We start from the raw sequence: 16,414 nt of genomic DNA, 5'->3' as shown, positions 1-16,414 counted from the left end.
CAGACTTCTTGATAGCATTGAAATTCCCTGCTTTCCTTTTGTTGATTTTTATATCTTTGCAAAGCCTTCTGTTGTGGTCTTTCTGTATTCTTTTCTTTCAAGTGTGTATCATCCAAACCTATTTTTTAAAAAAGGGTTAGCACGATCACTTTCCTTTGCTCACAATGAAGTTCTGGAAAGTAGTGGAAGTTATAAGACTTGACAAATAATTGTAATTAAACTGGACACTGTTCACTCTACCCAACATGGCAGGAACAAAAACTATTTTGGAAGGTCATTGTCCAACAAAGTATTGGGGGTGGCAGACTACCTTTTCTCAGTAATCTCTCTAGTGCACAGAAATAGCATTCACTGCAGGTGTCCTCACTGAGCCCTTTCAGCAAGGAATAAGATGGCCTTGGCCAAATTATTTTCTACTCATGCATGTGGCCCTCGGGCTGTAAGACTATACAATAAATTGGGTGGTTGCCTCATTTATCACAAGGTTATTTCATTACTGTGAGGAAAAATATGTAATATGTCTACAGATGAAAGATTTTGAAAAGCATTCAGTACTACTCTGTGTGTTTTCCTATCTCTTAAGTAAAAGCTTAATTAGTTACTTTGCGAAGGAAATGAGAAGTGATCAAGCACATTATGTTTGTGAAGACCTAGCCTTTCTGCAGTAAAAATGCTTCCACCATAAGGCTTATTATGTTTCTCACGGTATTCGGTTCCCAGAACAATGCATTTACTGAAAATGCAACATGCTGTCGTGATCTGCCAGAATATATGACGCCACTCAAAAACATGTATCCAAGCATGAAATAGAAACTTCAAACCCGAGAAAACATAAGCCCTCACATTCAAATATTTTGTATTTTACATTCTACTTTTATAAAAAATATTAAAAAAAAATTTTTTTACATTTACTTATTTTTGATAGAGAGAGAGCACAAGTGGGGAAGGGGCAGGGAGAGAAGGAGATACAGAATCCGAAGCAGGCTCCAGGCTCCGAGCTGTCAGCACGGAGCTCGACGCGGGGCTCGAACTCACAGACCGTGAGATCATGACCTGAGCCGAAGTCGGATGCTTAACTGACTGAGCCACCCAGGTGCCCCCCAAAATATTTTTTAATGTTTTAAAATGTTTAATGTTTAATTTAAGCTTTTTTTTGGTCAAGCAAAAGTGTATCTGGGGGCTCCTGCGCTGCTCAGTTTGGTTGAGCGTCCAACTTTGGCTCAGGTCATGATCTCCCAGTTCGTGAGTTCGAGCCCCACGTCGGGCTCCGTGCTGAGAGCTCGGAGCCTGGAGCCTGCTTCGGATCCTATGTCTCCCTCTCTCTCTGACCCTACCCCACTTGCTTTCTCTCTCTCTCTCTCTCAAAGATAAATAAACATTAAGAATTTTTTTTTAAGTGTATCTGGAATATTATCTACAGAGGGCTTCTCCTTGTCTTCTTTCTAGTTAATGTCTCTCTCTGACTCTCCTCTGTTCTCTTGAGTTATGGGCTGACCAGGTAAAAACAGGGAGATGTGAAGAATAAAAAACAACCCCCCCTTTTCTCCCCTTTCCTCGAGTTCTAACATCATTACACTAATCCCAACAATATTTTTACTAAGTTGGAAAGAATCCACATTGTGAATTGCTTTTGTGTGAGTAAAAGCTACATATTCCAGGGTGGAATTTAAAGTAAATTCTCTAGGTTTTTGTATATAACTACATCAGATCTTGTCATGAGTGGTGTTCCTCTCTTGTTCAACTACATCTGTTTAAATGGCCATTATGTGCCAGTCCCGGTATTATACTTGGGATTGAGTGGTGAACAGAATAGACAATGATTTCTTCTTTGTGGAGCTAATATTCTAGAAGGAGGGGATGGACAATAAACAGTAAATATAACAATGAGATAAACTATATGGTATCTTAGAAGATTAAAAGTACTCTGGGGGAAAAAAACTGGGTAGAATAAGGACACAATGGGGAGGGACACAATACACTCTTAAATAGAGTGGGCAGAGCAGCCCTCAGTCAGGAGGTGATTTTTGAGCAAAGAGTTGAATTGAGTGCGGGAGTCCGTGTTCTAGGCAAAGGCCTAAGATGGGAGTGTGCCCTGTTGTGTTCACAGAGCACACGGAGCCTGTTTCTGTGTTCAAGGAAGAGTGTGACTAGAGCCAGAGTGGCAAGAGGGAGTAGAGAACGAAATGACGTCAGACAAATAAAAAGAGGAGCCAGTTCATGCATTGCCTTCTAGCCCCCAGTCAGGAATTTGCCATTTACTTTGGCTAAAATGAGGAACCCCTGGCTTTGACTGTTCCTCTGGAGAGGGTACCCCGAGGTACCCTCTTTTCTAAAGGAGCTGAGAGGGCGCCTGGGTGGCTCAGTTGGTTAAGCGTCCGACTTCAGCTCAGGTCATGATCTCACACTCCGTGGGTTCGAGCCCTGCATCGGGCTTTGTTCTGAAAGCTCAGAGCCTGGAGCCTGCTTCAGATTCTGTGTCTCCCTCTCTCTCTGCCCCTCCCCTGCTCATGCTTTGTCTCTCTCTGTCTCAAAAATAATAAAAAAAAACATTAAAAAAATAAAAATAAATAAAGGAGCTGAGAAAGAACATACAGTGGATGGGAATTTATCTTTTTAAGAATGTATTACATTTAAAACTTGACTCCTCTTTATATGTCAAAATGTACATATACAGACTGACCTAGAAAACTCTACTGTGTAATCACCTAATGTAAAATGGAGTATTTGGTTATAGAGTCATATGTATTCAATATGTTTATATGTAGAACTTCTAGCAGATTCTCGTCAAATACCTGTCAAATTATTAATGTATTACCTTTGTTGAGAATTTTCTTTGTTGAGAAGTTTGCTATTATGTTAAGAGGGTTTTCCTTGCATAAAGAGGACACGTAAAAACTTTAGTTAATACTTTTCCTTAAGACATACATACCTACTAGGTCAGATGCCAGTTTGTTAAGACATGTCACTTACACTTTCTCTAGAATTATTTGTCAGAACTCTGGCTGGTAGACACAGTGGGCGTGAATCGTCTATTTCTCTTAACTCCGGCTGATTGGGAATTGCGGTCAATGAGACAGGCATTAAAAATACGAATACCTTCAGATGTGAGGTAGATTTTGTTACCTGGATCTAATTAATCTCCATTGAAAGTTAGAGCTTCAATCTACGTTAATTTAGAAATGCCCTACCTTCTTGGAGATGATTGTGGTGGCCTCTTCAATGTTTCCTCTCTCCAAGGCATAGAGCATAACTAACAAATCTGACTCTTCCTTCAGAAGGAGTAAGTGATTGTGCTTACCAGGATAGGAGGAGATGGCATTGATGTGGGTGGTCCTGATGACGCCCACCCGGGTCCCACGGTTGTTTTTCATGCACATGCAGATACATATGGCAATCCCAGCAATGACCCCCATGATGAATACAATTCCAAACACGATGCCAGCAATTGCGGTGCCCCTAAAAAAGAAAAACAAAAGTACATTTGTTGAAAAGGCTCAAAAGTCTTTCAAATACAGCTCCATGACTATGTGACTAATGCTCCTTTACAAATCTTCTTAAGGATAATGTTAAAAAAAAAAAAAAGGTAATTCCCTGAATCAGTCAAGTGAGTAGTCTTGTGTATTTCAATAGATAGGAAAACGTTATAAGCCGACAGGGAATCCTCTTTCAGTACAGTAAAACTATCATTCAGATTCTGGTTTTAGAAATCCATATATTTATACAAAACACAATTATCCAGATATGCTCTCGAAAACAATGATTAAAAAAACATTCTGCTGTGTACTTCAGCAGCAAAGAATTTACCTATTGTCTGAGTACACATTTACTGAAAACAATTTGATAAATACCAAAATATTAAAGAAGATTTAACGTTTATCTTTATTAAAACTCTTCACAAAGTAGAACTGGGATTTTTTTTTTCTTGACAAAACAGAGAAAACCAAACCAAACTTTTTTTTTTTAAGTTTATTTATTTATTTTTGAGACAGAGCGAAAGAGAGCATGAGCTGGGGATGGGCGGGGAGAGAGATTTTGGATTCCAAAATCCAAAATCCAAATCAGGCTCCAGGCTCTGAGCTGTCAGCCCAGAGCCCAATGCGGGGCTCGAACCCACAAACTGTGAGATCATGACCTGAACTGAAGTTGGACGCTCAACTGACTGAGCCACCAAGGTGCCCCCAAACCAAACAGTTTTAAAAAATTATTCAGAAAACAGTTACGACAAACAATATTCTCATTAAATTTGGAAACAATGCAAGCAACACCTTTGTTCTTTAACGTTATGTTTTTCTCTGGAAGGCTTTTATCTCTCACAACAAAATCATAGAAGGGAAAAATACCGCATGAAAGAATCGCCATTATCATTATGTGCACACGGTATGATTTGTAAGAGTCTACATTTGTCCACATTTTGGAAAGTAATGGGGGAAATCTTTGTGAAAAGGTAAATTTTCAACAGGCAGCATCATTTCTAGCAATGCTTTCTGAGGAAATACAGCACGTGTGGGCACAAATAATGTAACAAGGGTATTTCTCAATGTGTTGTTGCTAATAACAAAATATCAGAAGCACCTTAATATCCATATCAAGAAAATTACAAAAAGAAAAAAAATGTAATGCACCAGAGAATGAATCCTGTATAGTGACTTAAAAAGATGAAGAGGTCCACATGGATTGGGGTGAAATGTTCATGGTACATGGTTAACTTAATATTACAAGTGAAAAGGCAAATGTTCGCAGAATACCAGTATTGACAGATGATTGCAAGGAGAAAATTATATTTTTATATTTCAAAATTTTGAATGTATATCTAAAGATTTATTTTAAGCATATGGGATCAGTGCCTGGGTGGCTCAGTTAAGCGTCCGGATTGTCATTTTGGCTCAGGTCATAATCTCACAATTTCCTGAGTTCGAGGCTTACGTAGGGCTCTGCGCCGACAGCATGGAACCTAATTGGGATTCTCTCTCTCTCTCTCTCTCTCTCTGCACTGTCTCTGTCTCTCTCAAAATAAATAAATAGACTTTAAACAAAAAACAGTGTATAGACATGGGACAATAAAGAAAAATTTCACTTTCTAATTTGGGTAACTCCCCAGAAGTAACCATTTCAACTCTTTCAAACATTGTTTTAGTACCTTTCTTCTTATTTCTCATTAATACAGTTACATTCCTTTATTGTTTTTAAATGTTTATTCATTTGAGAGAAAGGAGAGAGAGAGCATGCACAAGTGGGGGAGGGGCAGAGAGAGAGAGAGAGAGAGAGAGAGAGAGAGATTGAGAGAGAATCCCAAGCAGGCTCCAACATGTCAGTACAGAGGCAGATGAGGGGCTTGAACCCATGAACTGTGATTTCATGACCTGAGCCGAAATCAATAGTCAGACGCTCAACGGACTTGAGCCACCTAGGCGCCCCTTTATTTTTATGGATTATCTATTGGCTCCTCTTACAAGTATTTGGGAATTTCGATCCCACAGACAAACTTGATCCATGGTTAAATCAGTCATCAGTATTGACATTTACCATGACATCGCTTGCTGCTGAGTCAAGCAAGGTACATTGGTAACTTTCATCTCTCTTACACTTACTTTGTTTATGGAATTTCCATGAGTTCCCATCTTTCCATATGCATGTTGCTATTAGCCCCCACCCCCAAATTCTTAAGAAAATTTTCAAACAGTTACCAGAAGTTGTTAGCATTTTCTTTTCACTAGTATTCTGAAGTTGCATAATGTGCTTGGATTTTTTTTATAAATTATTTTTCCAGTCCCTTTGGATTTTTCATGTCTGGAGACTCATTCTTCAGTTCTTTTTTTTTTTTTTTTTTTTTTTTTTAACATTTTATTTATTTATTTTTGAGACAGAGAGAGACATAGCATGAACAGGGGAGGGGCAGAGAGAGAGGGAGACACAGAATCCGAAACAGGCTCCAGGCTCTGAGCCATCAGCCCAGAGCCCGACGCGGGGCTCGAACTCACGGACCACGAGATCGTGACCTGAGCCGAAGTCAGACGCTTAACCGACTGAGCCACCCAGGCGCCCCTCATTCTTCAGTTCTTAAAATTGTTCCATACATGGATGATTTCCGTTCCACCATTTTATGTGTTTCTCTTTCTGGAAGCTTTTTCTGAAATAACTTCCAGGATAACTTCTCTAAGTTTTCTGATCTCTGTTTTCTTGAACTACTTTCTGGGGAACTTCATTGACTTTACCTTCCAAAGTTTTATTGAATTTTCAGTTGTCATATTTTTAATTTCTGGATGCTCTATCTTATCGTCCATTGCACCCACCCCCTTATTGTATAATGTCTTGTTTTGCTTTCATGGATATAGTTTCTTCTAATCTCTGAAGGTACAAATAGATGCTCAACCAACTTGAGCACCCAGGCGCCCCTTTATTTTCATGTATTATCTATTGGCTCCTCTTATAAGAATGGTGTACAATGATGTATAATTTTTTGAAATGTTCTCTTCTACACTTTGTATTTCTTCCGTCCTGTTTAGGTTCCTTTTTATGGATGATTTTGATCCGTTTCATGTTTGGCATTTTCCTTAAATGTTTGGTGATCCTGAATTTTCTGCTCTTTAAAAAAGAAGCACTGATTAGCTGCTTGAAAGTTCAGTGTGGAAGGCTACCATTGGACAGATGAAATCCACGGTGTAAGAGCACCCATAGTTTTTTCTTTGGGGCTGTTCATGGTGCCCAATGAACAGGATCCTCCAATGTTATGTATGAGCCAGCCTGACACTTTCTTGGAGCCTAGAGTTTTGCCTCTAAGGGCATGAACTTCCACAAATCCTTGTGCTTTTAACTTAGAGACTGCATCCCACTCTGTTGCGACAGCGGAACCATTCAAAATTAGTCTTCAGTAACATAATTTTTGTGGTTCAAAAGAATGATTTCTAAAGCCAGACTGCCCGGGTTCCAGCTGTAGCTGAGTAACCTTGGGCAAGTTGCTGAATGCCCCCCACCCATCTAGTTTTCTTACTAATTAAACGGAGGTCAGCATGGTGATTATCTGACTCTTTTCTCAGATTTCATATCACGAAATATCTGTACTCCTGGACTCATTTGCCAGATATATATCTGGCATATTTTCATGCCATATAAATATCTATCCTATACTTTTATTTATTTAGTTAGTTATTTCATTAGTTTTTGAGAGAGAGAGTGTGGGCATGATAATCAGGGGAGGGGCAGAGGAAGAGTAAGAGAGAGAATCTTAAGAAGGCTCCACACTGGGTGTGGAGGGCTCAATCGCACAACTGTGAGATCATGACCTGAGCCAAAATCAAGAGTGGGCAATGCTTAACTCCCTGAGTCACGCAGGCATCCCTCTATCCTTTTTTATCCTATACTTTGTTTCTATCCTATAATCTGTCCTAGACTTTTCTAAGACAGCTCTGTGATTCTCGTCCCAAACCCTTGAGGCCAGATATTTCTCTTAAATCAGAAATTTTAAGATTTTGTAAAGGGAATATAGTACATACACCCTATATTGTAGGATACTTCTTCCAGGGCCAGTATCCTGAGCACATACACATTTACATTTCCTTAAAAATTTTTTTTTATGTTTTTATTTTATTTATTTCAGAAGAGAGAGAGAGCACCAGCAGGGGAGGGGCAGAGAGAGAGGGAGACACAGAATCGGAAACAGGCTCCAGGCTGTGAGCTGTCAGCACAGAACCTGATGTGGGCCTCGAACCCACAAACTGTGAGATCATGACCTGAGTGAAGTCAGATGCTTAGCTGACTGAGCCACCCAGGCACCCCCACATTTACATTTCTGCAGTAAAGGTGAGAATATTTTTTTAAGTTTATTAGTTTATTATGAGAGACACAGAGAGAGATAGAGAGAGAGAGAGGTTGAGAGAGAGGGAAAGAGAAACCCACGCAGGCTCTGAGATGTTAGCGCAGAGCCTGACGCACCGTGAGCTCATGCTCTGAGCCGAAATCAGGAGTCGGACGCTTAACCAACTGAGTCACCCAGGCGCCCCAGTAAAGGTGAGGAGATACATACATTTGTCATTGTTTTGTTTGGAGGATTTCAGAACTGCAGGTCAGGAATTGTGAACACGTATTTGTTCTTTTCAGAAGAGATTTCCTTTTTATGACTTTTCCCGCTCTTAAAAAACAGAATGCCACTAATAATTCCAATAGACTCCAATAGACTTCTTTAAAATATTCCTACATGTTGAGGCACCTGTGTTGCTCAGTCGGTTAAGCTTCTGACACTTGATTTCAGCTCAGGTCATGATCTTGTGGTTTGTGGGATTGAGCCCCGCATGGGGCTCCACATTTGCAACGTGGAGCCTGCTTGGGATTCTCTCTCCTCTCTCTTTGCTTCTCCCCTGCTCATGTACACACACTCTCTCCCTCTCTCAAAATAAATAAATAAGCATTAAAAAAATAAAATACTCCTACATGCATCTTAACTTTGTTAGTAAATTATGAAAGCAGAATGTGAGATGTATTTGGATGTGCCGTTATTAGTACTTAAAGAATGACCGAGTCTAACAATTTAATACATAAGTCTTTTCAAAAAAGAAAGATTTATCAAAGGAAATAATTTGAAATAAGTAAATCAAAAGTCATCTGGAAACCTTTTTATTGTAATTTTGAAGTCCAAATAAGATTGATTTGGTGGGCTTAATTTATGCTTCAGAAGTAATCAATGGCCCAATTATGCAGGCATAGAGTTTCCGAAATAAGTGTGATGGGAGCTGTTAAGGTATCAAGTCGGTACATATTTATATTCATTAATTCATTTTTTAAACAGAGGAAAGTAGAAAACGAGTCACATTTCGTTTTCCTGTTAGCAGCTCCAGCAAAAGTGCCTGCGAGGTCACTACTGAGGGTGCAACTAATGTGTTAAATGAGGTTTCTGATTAAATCATGATTTTGGTGTCCTTGATCTTTCGACACCCATTAGCAACTGTAAATTAGTTATTAAAGACATGGCAAGTAAAACATTTATAGCATTATTTACTCCATTATTAATTAAGAGAAACAATAAACAAGCAGTAACCTTCTGGCACATAAATAATTTGGTTCCGTCAACTGTCGGAAAGAGAGAAGCTATTCGTGTGAGAAATTGGGCATCATAAAGATCTTGAAAAAAAGTGTAGGGAATGTACTTTTTTTTGAAAGAATGGACTGCCAGGTGTACATATTTTCCTTTTTAAGCTTTTATTTTGAAATAGTTATAGATTCCTAGAAAGTTGTAAAAATAGTACGGAGAGATCCTTGTGTCTCTTCCGCCCGGTGGCTACAGTACGACATCAAAATCAGGAAGGTGACATTAGGATGAAGCGTGTGCATAGTTCTGTGTCATTTTAACACAGGCAGAGATCATGCAGTCACTATGGCAAGCAAATATTTTGCCCACAAATATTTTCCCCGTGCTGTTTCTTTATAGTTAGACCCATCTCCCTCCTCCCCACCGTTAATAACTGCTCAAATCACTAGTCTGTTCTCCATTTTTATAATTTTGTCATTTCAAGAGTGTTATGCAAATGGAGTCACGTAGTATATCACCTTTTGAGATGGACTTTTTTTACTGAGCATAATACCCTTGGAGCCCATCCTAGCTTTTGTGCATACCAATGCATTCCTTTTTATCATTAAGTAGTATTTCCTGGTATGGATATAACAGTTTGGTTATCCAGGACCTATTGTAGGGCATGTTGGTTATTTCCAGTTTTGGCTTTTGCAAATAAAACTGCCATGGACAATCATGTACAGGTTTTTGTGTGGGCATAAGTATTCATGTCTCTGGGACAAATGCCCCAAAGTGGGATTGCTGGGTTATTTGAAAAGTATACGTTCAATTTGAAAAGATACAGCCAAAGTATTTTCCTGAAGGGCTGTACTATTTTACATTCCTACCACCAGAGTATGAGACATCCAGTTTCTCTACATCCCTGCCAGCATTTGGTATTGTCATTATTTTGTATTTTAGGTTTTTTTTAAATAGGCGTGTAGTGATATCTCATTGTGATCTTAACTTACATTTCCTAATGGCTGAGGGCAGGGGTATAAACATCTTTTCATGGGCTTAGTTACCATCTGTGTATTATCTTTTTTTAAAAAATATGTATTTATTTTTGGAAGAGTGCAAGTGGGGGAGGGGCAGAGAGAGGAGGACAAAGGATCTGAAGCGAGCTCTGGGCTGACAGCCTAACAGCAGCGAGCCTGATATGGGGCTTGAACTCACAAATCGTGAGATCATGACTTGAGCTGAAGTCGGACACTCAACTGAGTGAGCCCCGCGGGGGGCCCCCTATTGGTGGATTTGTTTTTCAGTGAAATATCTCTTCATGTCTTTTATTCATGTTCCAATTGGATTGTTTGTGTTTTTACTATTGAACTTTTAAGAATTCTTCATAAATTCTAGATAGAAGTCTTTTATCAGATATATACTTTGCAAATATTTTCTCAGTCTGTATTTTGTCTTTCCATCCTCTTAACAGTCTTTTGCAGAGAAAAAAAAAATTACTTTTAATAAAGTCCAGTTTTTCAATTTTTTCTTTAATGGATTAAGCTTTTGGTGTCGTGCCTATGAATTCTTCACCAAGCCCAAGGTTCTGAAGACTTCACCTATGTTTCTTTCTAAAAGATTTATTAGGTTTATGTTTGACATTTAAACCTATAGTCCATTTTGGTTTAATTTTTGGATAAAGTGTCAGGTTGAGGTTGAAGGTAATTTTTTTGCCCATGGATATCCATCCAACTGCCCCAGTACCATTGATTGAAAACACTGTCCTTCCCCCATTGCATTGTTTTTGTACCTTTGTTAAAAAAATTAGTTGGCCCTGGGGCGCCTGGGTGGCTCAGCCAGTTAAGCGTCCAATTTTGGCTCAGGTCACGATCTCACAGTTTGTGGGTTCGAGCCCCATGTCAGGCTCTGTGCTGACAGCTCAGAGCCTGGAGCCTGCTTCGGATTCTGTGTCTCCCTCTCTCTCTCTGCCCCTCCCCTGACTCATGCTCTGTCTCTCTCAAAAACAAATAATAAACATTAACAAAAATAGTTGGCCATGCTTATTTGGGACTATTTCTGGGGTTTATTTTTCTGTTGTTGAATAGGGTGTTTGGTAAATGATTAGATTCAGCTGGTTGATGATGTTCAGTTCTTCTGTATCCTAGTTGATTTTCTGTCTAGTTATTCTACTAATTGATGAGTGAGGATGTTGAAGGCTCCAACTATACTAAATATTTGTCTGTTTCTCCCTTCATTTTCATCAGTTTTGCTCCATGTATTTTGTAGCTCTTCTGTTGGGTTTGGGCTCCCCGTTTGACCTTTACTGGTAGATGTTAGGATGGGGCTGTATTTGTTTCCTTTGTTGTTTTGTAGTCAAATTGTTATTGTCTAAAAGATTTCTGTCTTGCGAGGCTGCCTCTTTACTGGTGCTGCGGCTGGAAAGATTAGGCTTTTGTTGGGGCTTTTATTGTATGTGTCCACTGGTGTTTCTGGGTTGCCGGTTCCCTCCAAGTCTGGGATAAATGAGTCAAGAGAAAGCACAAGGAATTCACTCTTGTGTTCTTTAGGCATGGGAATCCTAGCTGCTCTAGCACCTTCTCTTCACCTTTCAAACTTTTCTTGTTTGTTTTATATATAACATCTAGGGTTTTCAAGTTGTACTTAGAGGGAAGAATAGGAAAAAGTAGGTCCAGTCAGGCAATGGGGCTTTGAGAAATAAAATACTGGCAAAAAAGGTAATTGTTTAAAATTATAAAGTGATTTTTTAAAGCGAAATATAGAAACACCTTTTTAGAAGAGATGAAAATGTGATAAATATCTTTAAAGATATAGCTGTTAATTTAGGCTGGCAGGGCAAAAATCGTATGTTATTGGCATACATATATGATTCCAAACCTTTTCCTGTGCATATTAGAGGTGCTCAAAAAATCTTCAATAAATCAATGAATGAAGCTATCTCACATTTCTTTAACTGTGATGGAAATATCACCTATAAAATTCTTTCCCTGTAATGAAAGTATTTCTTTGTTTAATTGAAACGCAATTGACCTACAATGTGCCATTAGTTTCAAGCGGTCAACGTAATGATTAGCTAACTCTATGGTTTTGCTACACTCAAGAGTAGCTACAACCTGTCGCCATACCACGTTATTGCAGGGCTACTGACTATATTCCCTATGTTGCACCTTTCATCCCCCTATCCATTCCATAACTGGAAGCCTGTGTCTCCCCTCCCCTTCGTTTACTTTGTCCACTCCTCATCCCCCTCCCCTCTGGCAACCATCAGATTGTTCTCTGTAGTTATAGGTCTGATTCTGCTTTTTTTGGCCTGAGGTTCATTTGTTTTGTTTTTTTTTAGAGTCCACATAGGAGTAAGATCATACGGTATTTGTCTTTCTCTGTCTGACTTATTTCACTTAGAATATTCTCGAGGTCCATCCGTGTTGCTGCAAATGACAAGGTTTTACCTTTTCTTGTGGCTGAGTAATATTTCATTGTATGTATATGTATGTACATATATACATTAATATATCAAATAGGTAACATTTATTATATACCATATGTATCAATATAAAAATTATATATATTTTAAAGAATTTCATACTATTTTCATACAGTGGCCACACTAACAGGGCCCAAGGGTTCCTTTGCCTCTACATTCTTGCCAACACTTCTATTTCTTCTCTTTTTGGCAAGGGCAGTCCTGACAGGTGTAAGGCGGATAACTCACATGGCTGATTAGTGAATGATTAGTGACGCTGAGCATCTCTTCATGTGTCTGTTGGCCATCTGTAATGTAATGGAAGTACTTCTTACTGGCACTTCTTTATTATTAAATTAAACCTGAAAGGGCAGTTTTCTTGAGAAAAGAAAATGCTGTTAATTTTTAATATTTTTAAAATTTTTGATGCTATTAATTTGTTAAATTTTAACTTCTGATTTCTGGATTATAAAGCACAATTTGAGGGACCGCTGGGTGGCTCAGTGGGTTGGGCGTCCGACTTCAGCTCGGGTCATGATCTCATGTTCGTGGGTTCGAGCCCCGTATCGGGCTCTGTGCTGACAGCTCAGAGCCTGGAGCCTGCTTCAGATGCTGTGTCTCATTCTCTCTCTGCCCCTACACTGCTCATGCTCTCTCTCTCTCTCTTTCTCTCAAAACTGAATAAACATTAAAAAAAATTTTTTTAAAGCACAATTTGGGTAAATATGTATGCAAAGACAATTTTCTGTTCTCAGGAGACTACTGCAAAACCTTTCATGAATTCTAAAAAATTTCAGAAATAATTATCTTCTCACAGTATTTAATAATTCTGTAAGCTTAGTAATAAACAAAAACATTCAGTTTTCTTGGTTATATACAACAATCAATAGGCAAAAATCCAAGTTTGTTAAAGCAAATTATTTTTTTTAATTGTTCATTTTAATCATTTATTATAGTGAATGCTGTTTTACTCAGCCTAGTCCTGCAGTAGGCAAACTAAGGCCATGCCCAGTTGTTTTAGCAAATAAAAGTTTTATTGGAACAAAGCCCAACCCATCTGTTTACATGTTGTCTGACTGGTTTGGTGCTCCAATGTCAAAGTTGAATAGTTGTGAGACCACATGGTCTATAAAGTCTAAAATATTTACTCTCACCTGTTGCAGAAAAAGTATACTGATGTCTGATTTAATTCACTTGCGAATAAATTAATGTTGGTTTTTCCTAGATGACTTTTTCTAAAACGTTATGCCACTAATGATATTGTAACAAAGCAAGTGGTTGCATAGGCCGGGCAATTTGTACTGAAGATCTAACAGTCTATGGTATTTGGAAGATCTTTTAATTCTATTAATTAGAAACTCATGAGAGTTGCCAAGTTTGAATATACTTTTTGATTACCCCTACTGATATTTACCGTAGTTCATTTCTGTTGCTACTTCAATACAAAAATTACTCCTGCTTTGTGGTATAATAAAAAAAAAATAAACGTTTGGTCTGGTCCAGGGTCCTGGCATACAGCTCTTCAAACCCTTAGAATCTACAGAGTGATAAAAGTGTCTTTTGTATGCTAATGAGATCTCTGGTAGCTGGAGGCCCCTAGACAGCTTTAAGAAGAGGGCTGATCTCTACAAAAAGTCCTAAGCACTATTAATGGGTTGGAACTTTCAGCTCTACTTCTGACCTCGGAGAAAGTGGCCTGGGGCTGCAAATTAGTTAATCACCAATGACCAGTGATTTAATCATGCATGCACAGGGAGACCTCCAAAAAACCCCTATGCGATGGGTTCAGAGAGCTTCTGGGTTGGTGAGCACAAGATAATGCTGTAGAAGGGGGAGTATCTAAAAAGTGCTTGGAAGTTCTGGAAGCTCCATGCCCCACCTCCCCCCAGACCTTGCACTACGCAGCTCTTTCATTTGCTGTTCCTGTATTGTATCCTTTATGGTAAGCTGGTCATTCCAAGTAAAGTGTTTTCCTGAGTCCTGTGAATTCTAGCATTGATTCAACCCCGAAGGAGGAGGCTGTGGGAATCCCTGACTTTACAGCCACGTTAGATGGAAGTGTGGCTAACCCGGGAACGTGATACTGGTGACTGGCATCTGAAATGAGGACAGTCTTGTGGGACTGAGTCCTTAAACCTGTGGAGTCTGACGCCAACTCAGGGACTTAGTGTCAGAATTGAGTTGAACTGTAGGACACTCCGTTGATAGGAGAAGTGATTCCTGTCAGGAGGAAAGACACCCCACATGCTTCCTTCTCTGTTCTCCAAAATATTTGTAAATGCCTATTAGTGTGTATTGTTTAACTCCATGGGTAGATACTGACCACCTGCTGATAATGAAAAACTTTTGAATGAAATTATAGATTGAAAATCTGTACCAAAATGAGACTTTATAAGTAAGATATTAAATGTATTTGTAGTGGCTCTAATGATACTATAAATCTGTGGTCTATTACAAGGCTCAGAGATAATATATTTCATTCCATAAATAGCTTTTCATAAGTCAAAAAGATTCTCATAATGTTGCCATTGGCACAGTAATACTTATGACACACTTTTAGGGTCAGCACTGTTATCTAGCAACTTAATACAGATATCTTGACATGGTTTTACAATTAAATAATGTTTGAGGTAGGGGCGCCTGGGTGGCTCAGTCTGTTAAGCGTCCGACTTCAGCTCAGGTCACGATCTCACAGTCCGTGAGTTCGAGCCCCGCATCAGGCTCTGGGCTGATGGCTCAGAGCCTGGAGCCTGCTTCCGATTCTGTGTCTCCCTCTCTCTCTGCCCCTCCCCCGTTCATGCTCTGTCTCTCTCTGTCTCAAAAATAAATAAACGTTAAAAAAAAATAATGTTTGAGGTAAGTAATAGATATGAAAAAATACCACTGTGATATTTCTTTTCTTTGACATAACCAACTTACAAATGCATTTTATAAAACAGCATAATACAAAGAACAAGTGAATATTCTATGCAATAATCTAATAACACCAGTCTCGATAAAATAAGATAATAAAAAGGGCCACAGAAATATTTGATGCCCATATAAGATACAGGCAGAGCTACAGAATATTTCCATTAGGAGAAACTTTGTATATGGACAAAAGAGTTTTTAAGAAGTACATGAAAAATAAGGAAGAGACAATTTTTAGAAGAGGGAGTTTTCTGGAAAAAAAATGACCACGATTTCAAAAGAATAAACTTAAAATGGCTTCATCTCCTATTACAATGAAAATTTTAAGTGAAACAGAGGCCCTCTTTATTAAAGAAGGGACTACTAAATAATCCTATTTATTTATGATGATCCATATGCAATGAGTTAAAGCAAAGAAAAAAATATCCCAACTGTAGTGCTGAAAGTAAAATGCACACGTGGACAGAATAAAGCTTGGCAAAATTTTTTCCTCAATCTATTATTCCATTTGCTCAATAACTGTTCTTTTATCCAATGCATTAAAATATTTTGGTATAATATTTTCATGTCCGGAAGTCTTTAAAACCAATATTTTATTCTAAATGTATTGACAATCGATAAGGTATAGGATTTAGTAAAATTCTGAACTACTTAATTTAAAAATGATGCATTTTCTTGCTTTGATAAGTTATTACAGAATGTTAAGAAAGAAAAACAAACCCAATGGAGTATGGCTTTCAATATTAAAAATATTTAGTTCTGTAACTTCCATTAGTTACAAGAGGACCCCAGAACTACATATATCTATGTTTATATCTCTCTCTCTAGCCAGCTACACGTACACCTATAATGTAATAAAGAATTTATATATTCTCTTATATATAAATCAATCAGAATATATAAATCAGATATATATATCTGATATAAATATATAAATAAATATATACAGATATATTTATATCTGATATATTTATATATGTATATCATTTATATATATATTTATATATATATTTATATTTATATATATATATCATCTGATATAT

The 16,414-nt window shown here is 38.2% G+C and overlaps 2 protein-coding genes across 2 annotated transcripts in view; one reads left to right on the top strand and one right to left on the bottom strand.

Annotated features, from left to right (window-relative positions):
- The window catches only part of CYYR1 (cysteine and tyrosine rich 1), a 111,610-nt gene that overhangs the window by 16,535 nt on the left and 78,661 nt on the right, over window positions 1-16,414 (bottom strand). The window contains exon 3 of the mRNA XM_060640334.3: window positions 3,299-3,456. Within this exon, the coding sequence (XP_060496317.1) occupies window positions 3,299-3,456 (158 nt within the window). The remainder of the gene's footprint in view (window positions 1-3,298; window positions 3,457-16,414) is intronic.
- The window catches only part of LOC145712433 (uncharacterized), a 450,501-nt gene that overhangs the window by 363,581 nt on the left and 70,506 nt on the right, over window positions 1-16,414 (top strand). The gene's annotated exons all lie outside the window — the stretch shown is intronic.

The sequence above is a fragment of the Panthera onca genome, chromosome C2, assembly GCF_046562875.1.
Source record: "Panthera onca isolate mPanOnc1 chromosome C2, mPanOnc1 haplotype 2, whole genome shotgun sequence".
NCBI classification, from domain to species: Eukaryota; Metazoa; Chordata; class Mammalia; order Carnivora; family Felidae; genus Panthera; species Panthera onca.
Note: the sequence above shows the minus strand (reverse complement) of the source record. Positions and strands in the feature narration are given on the sequence as shown.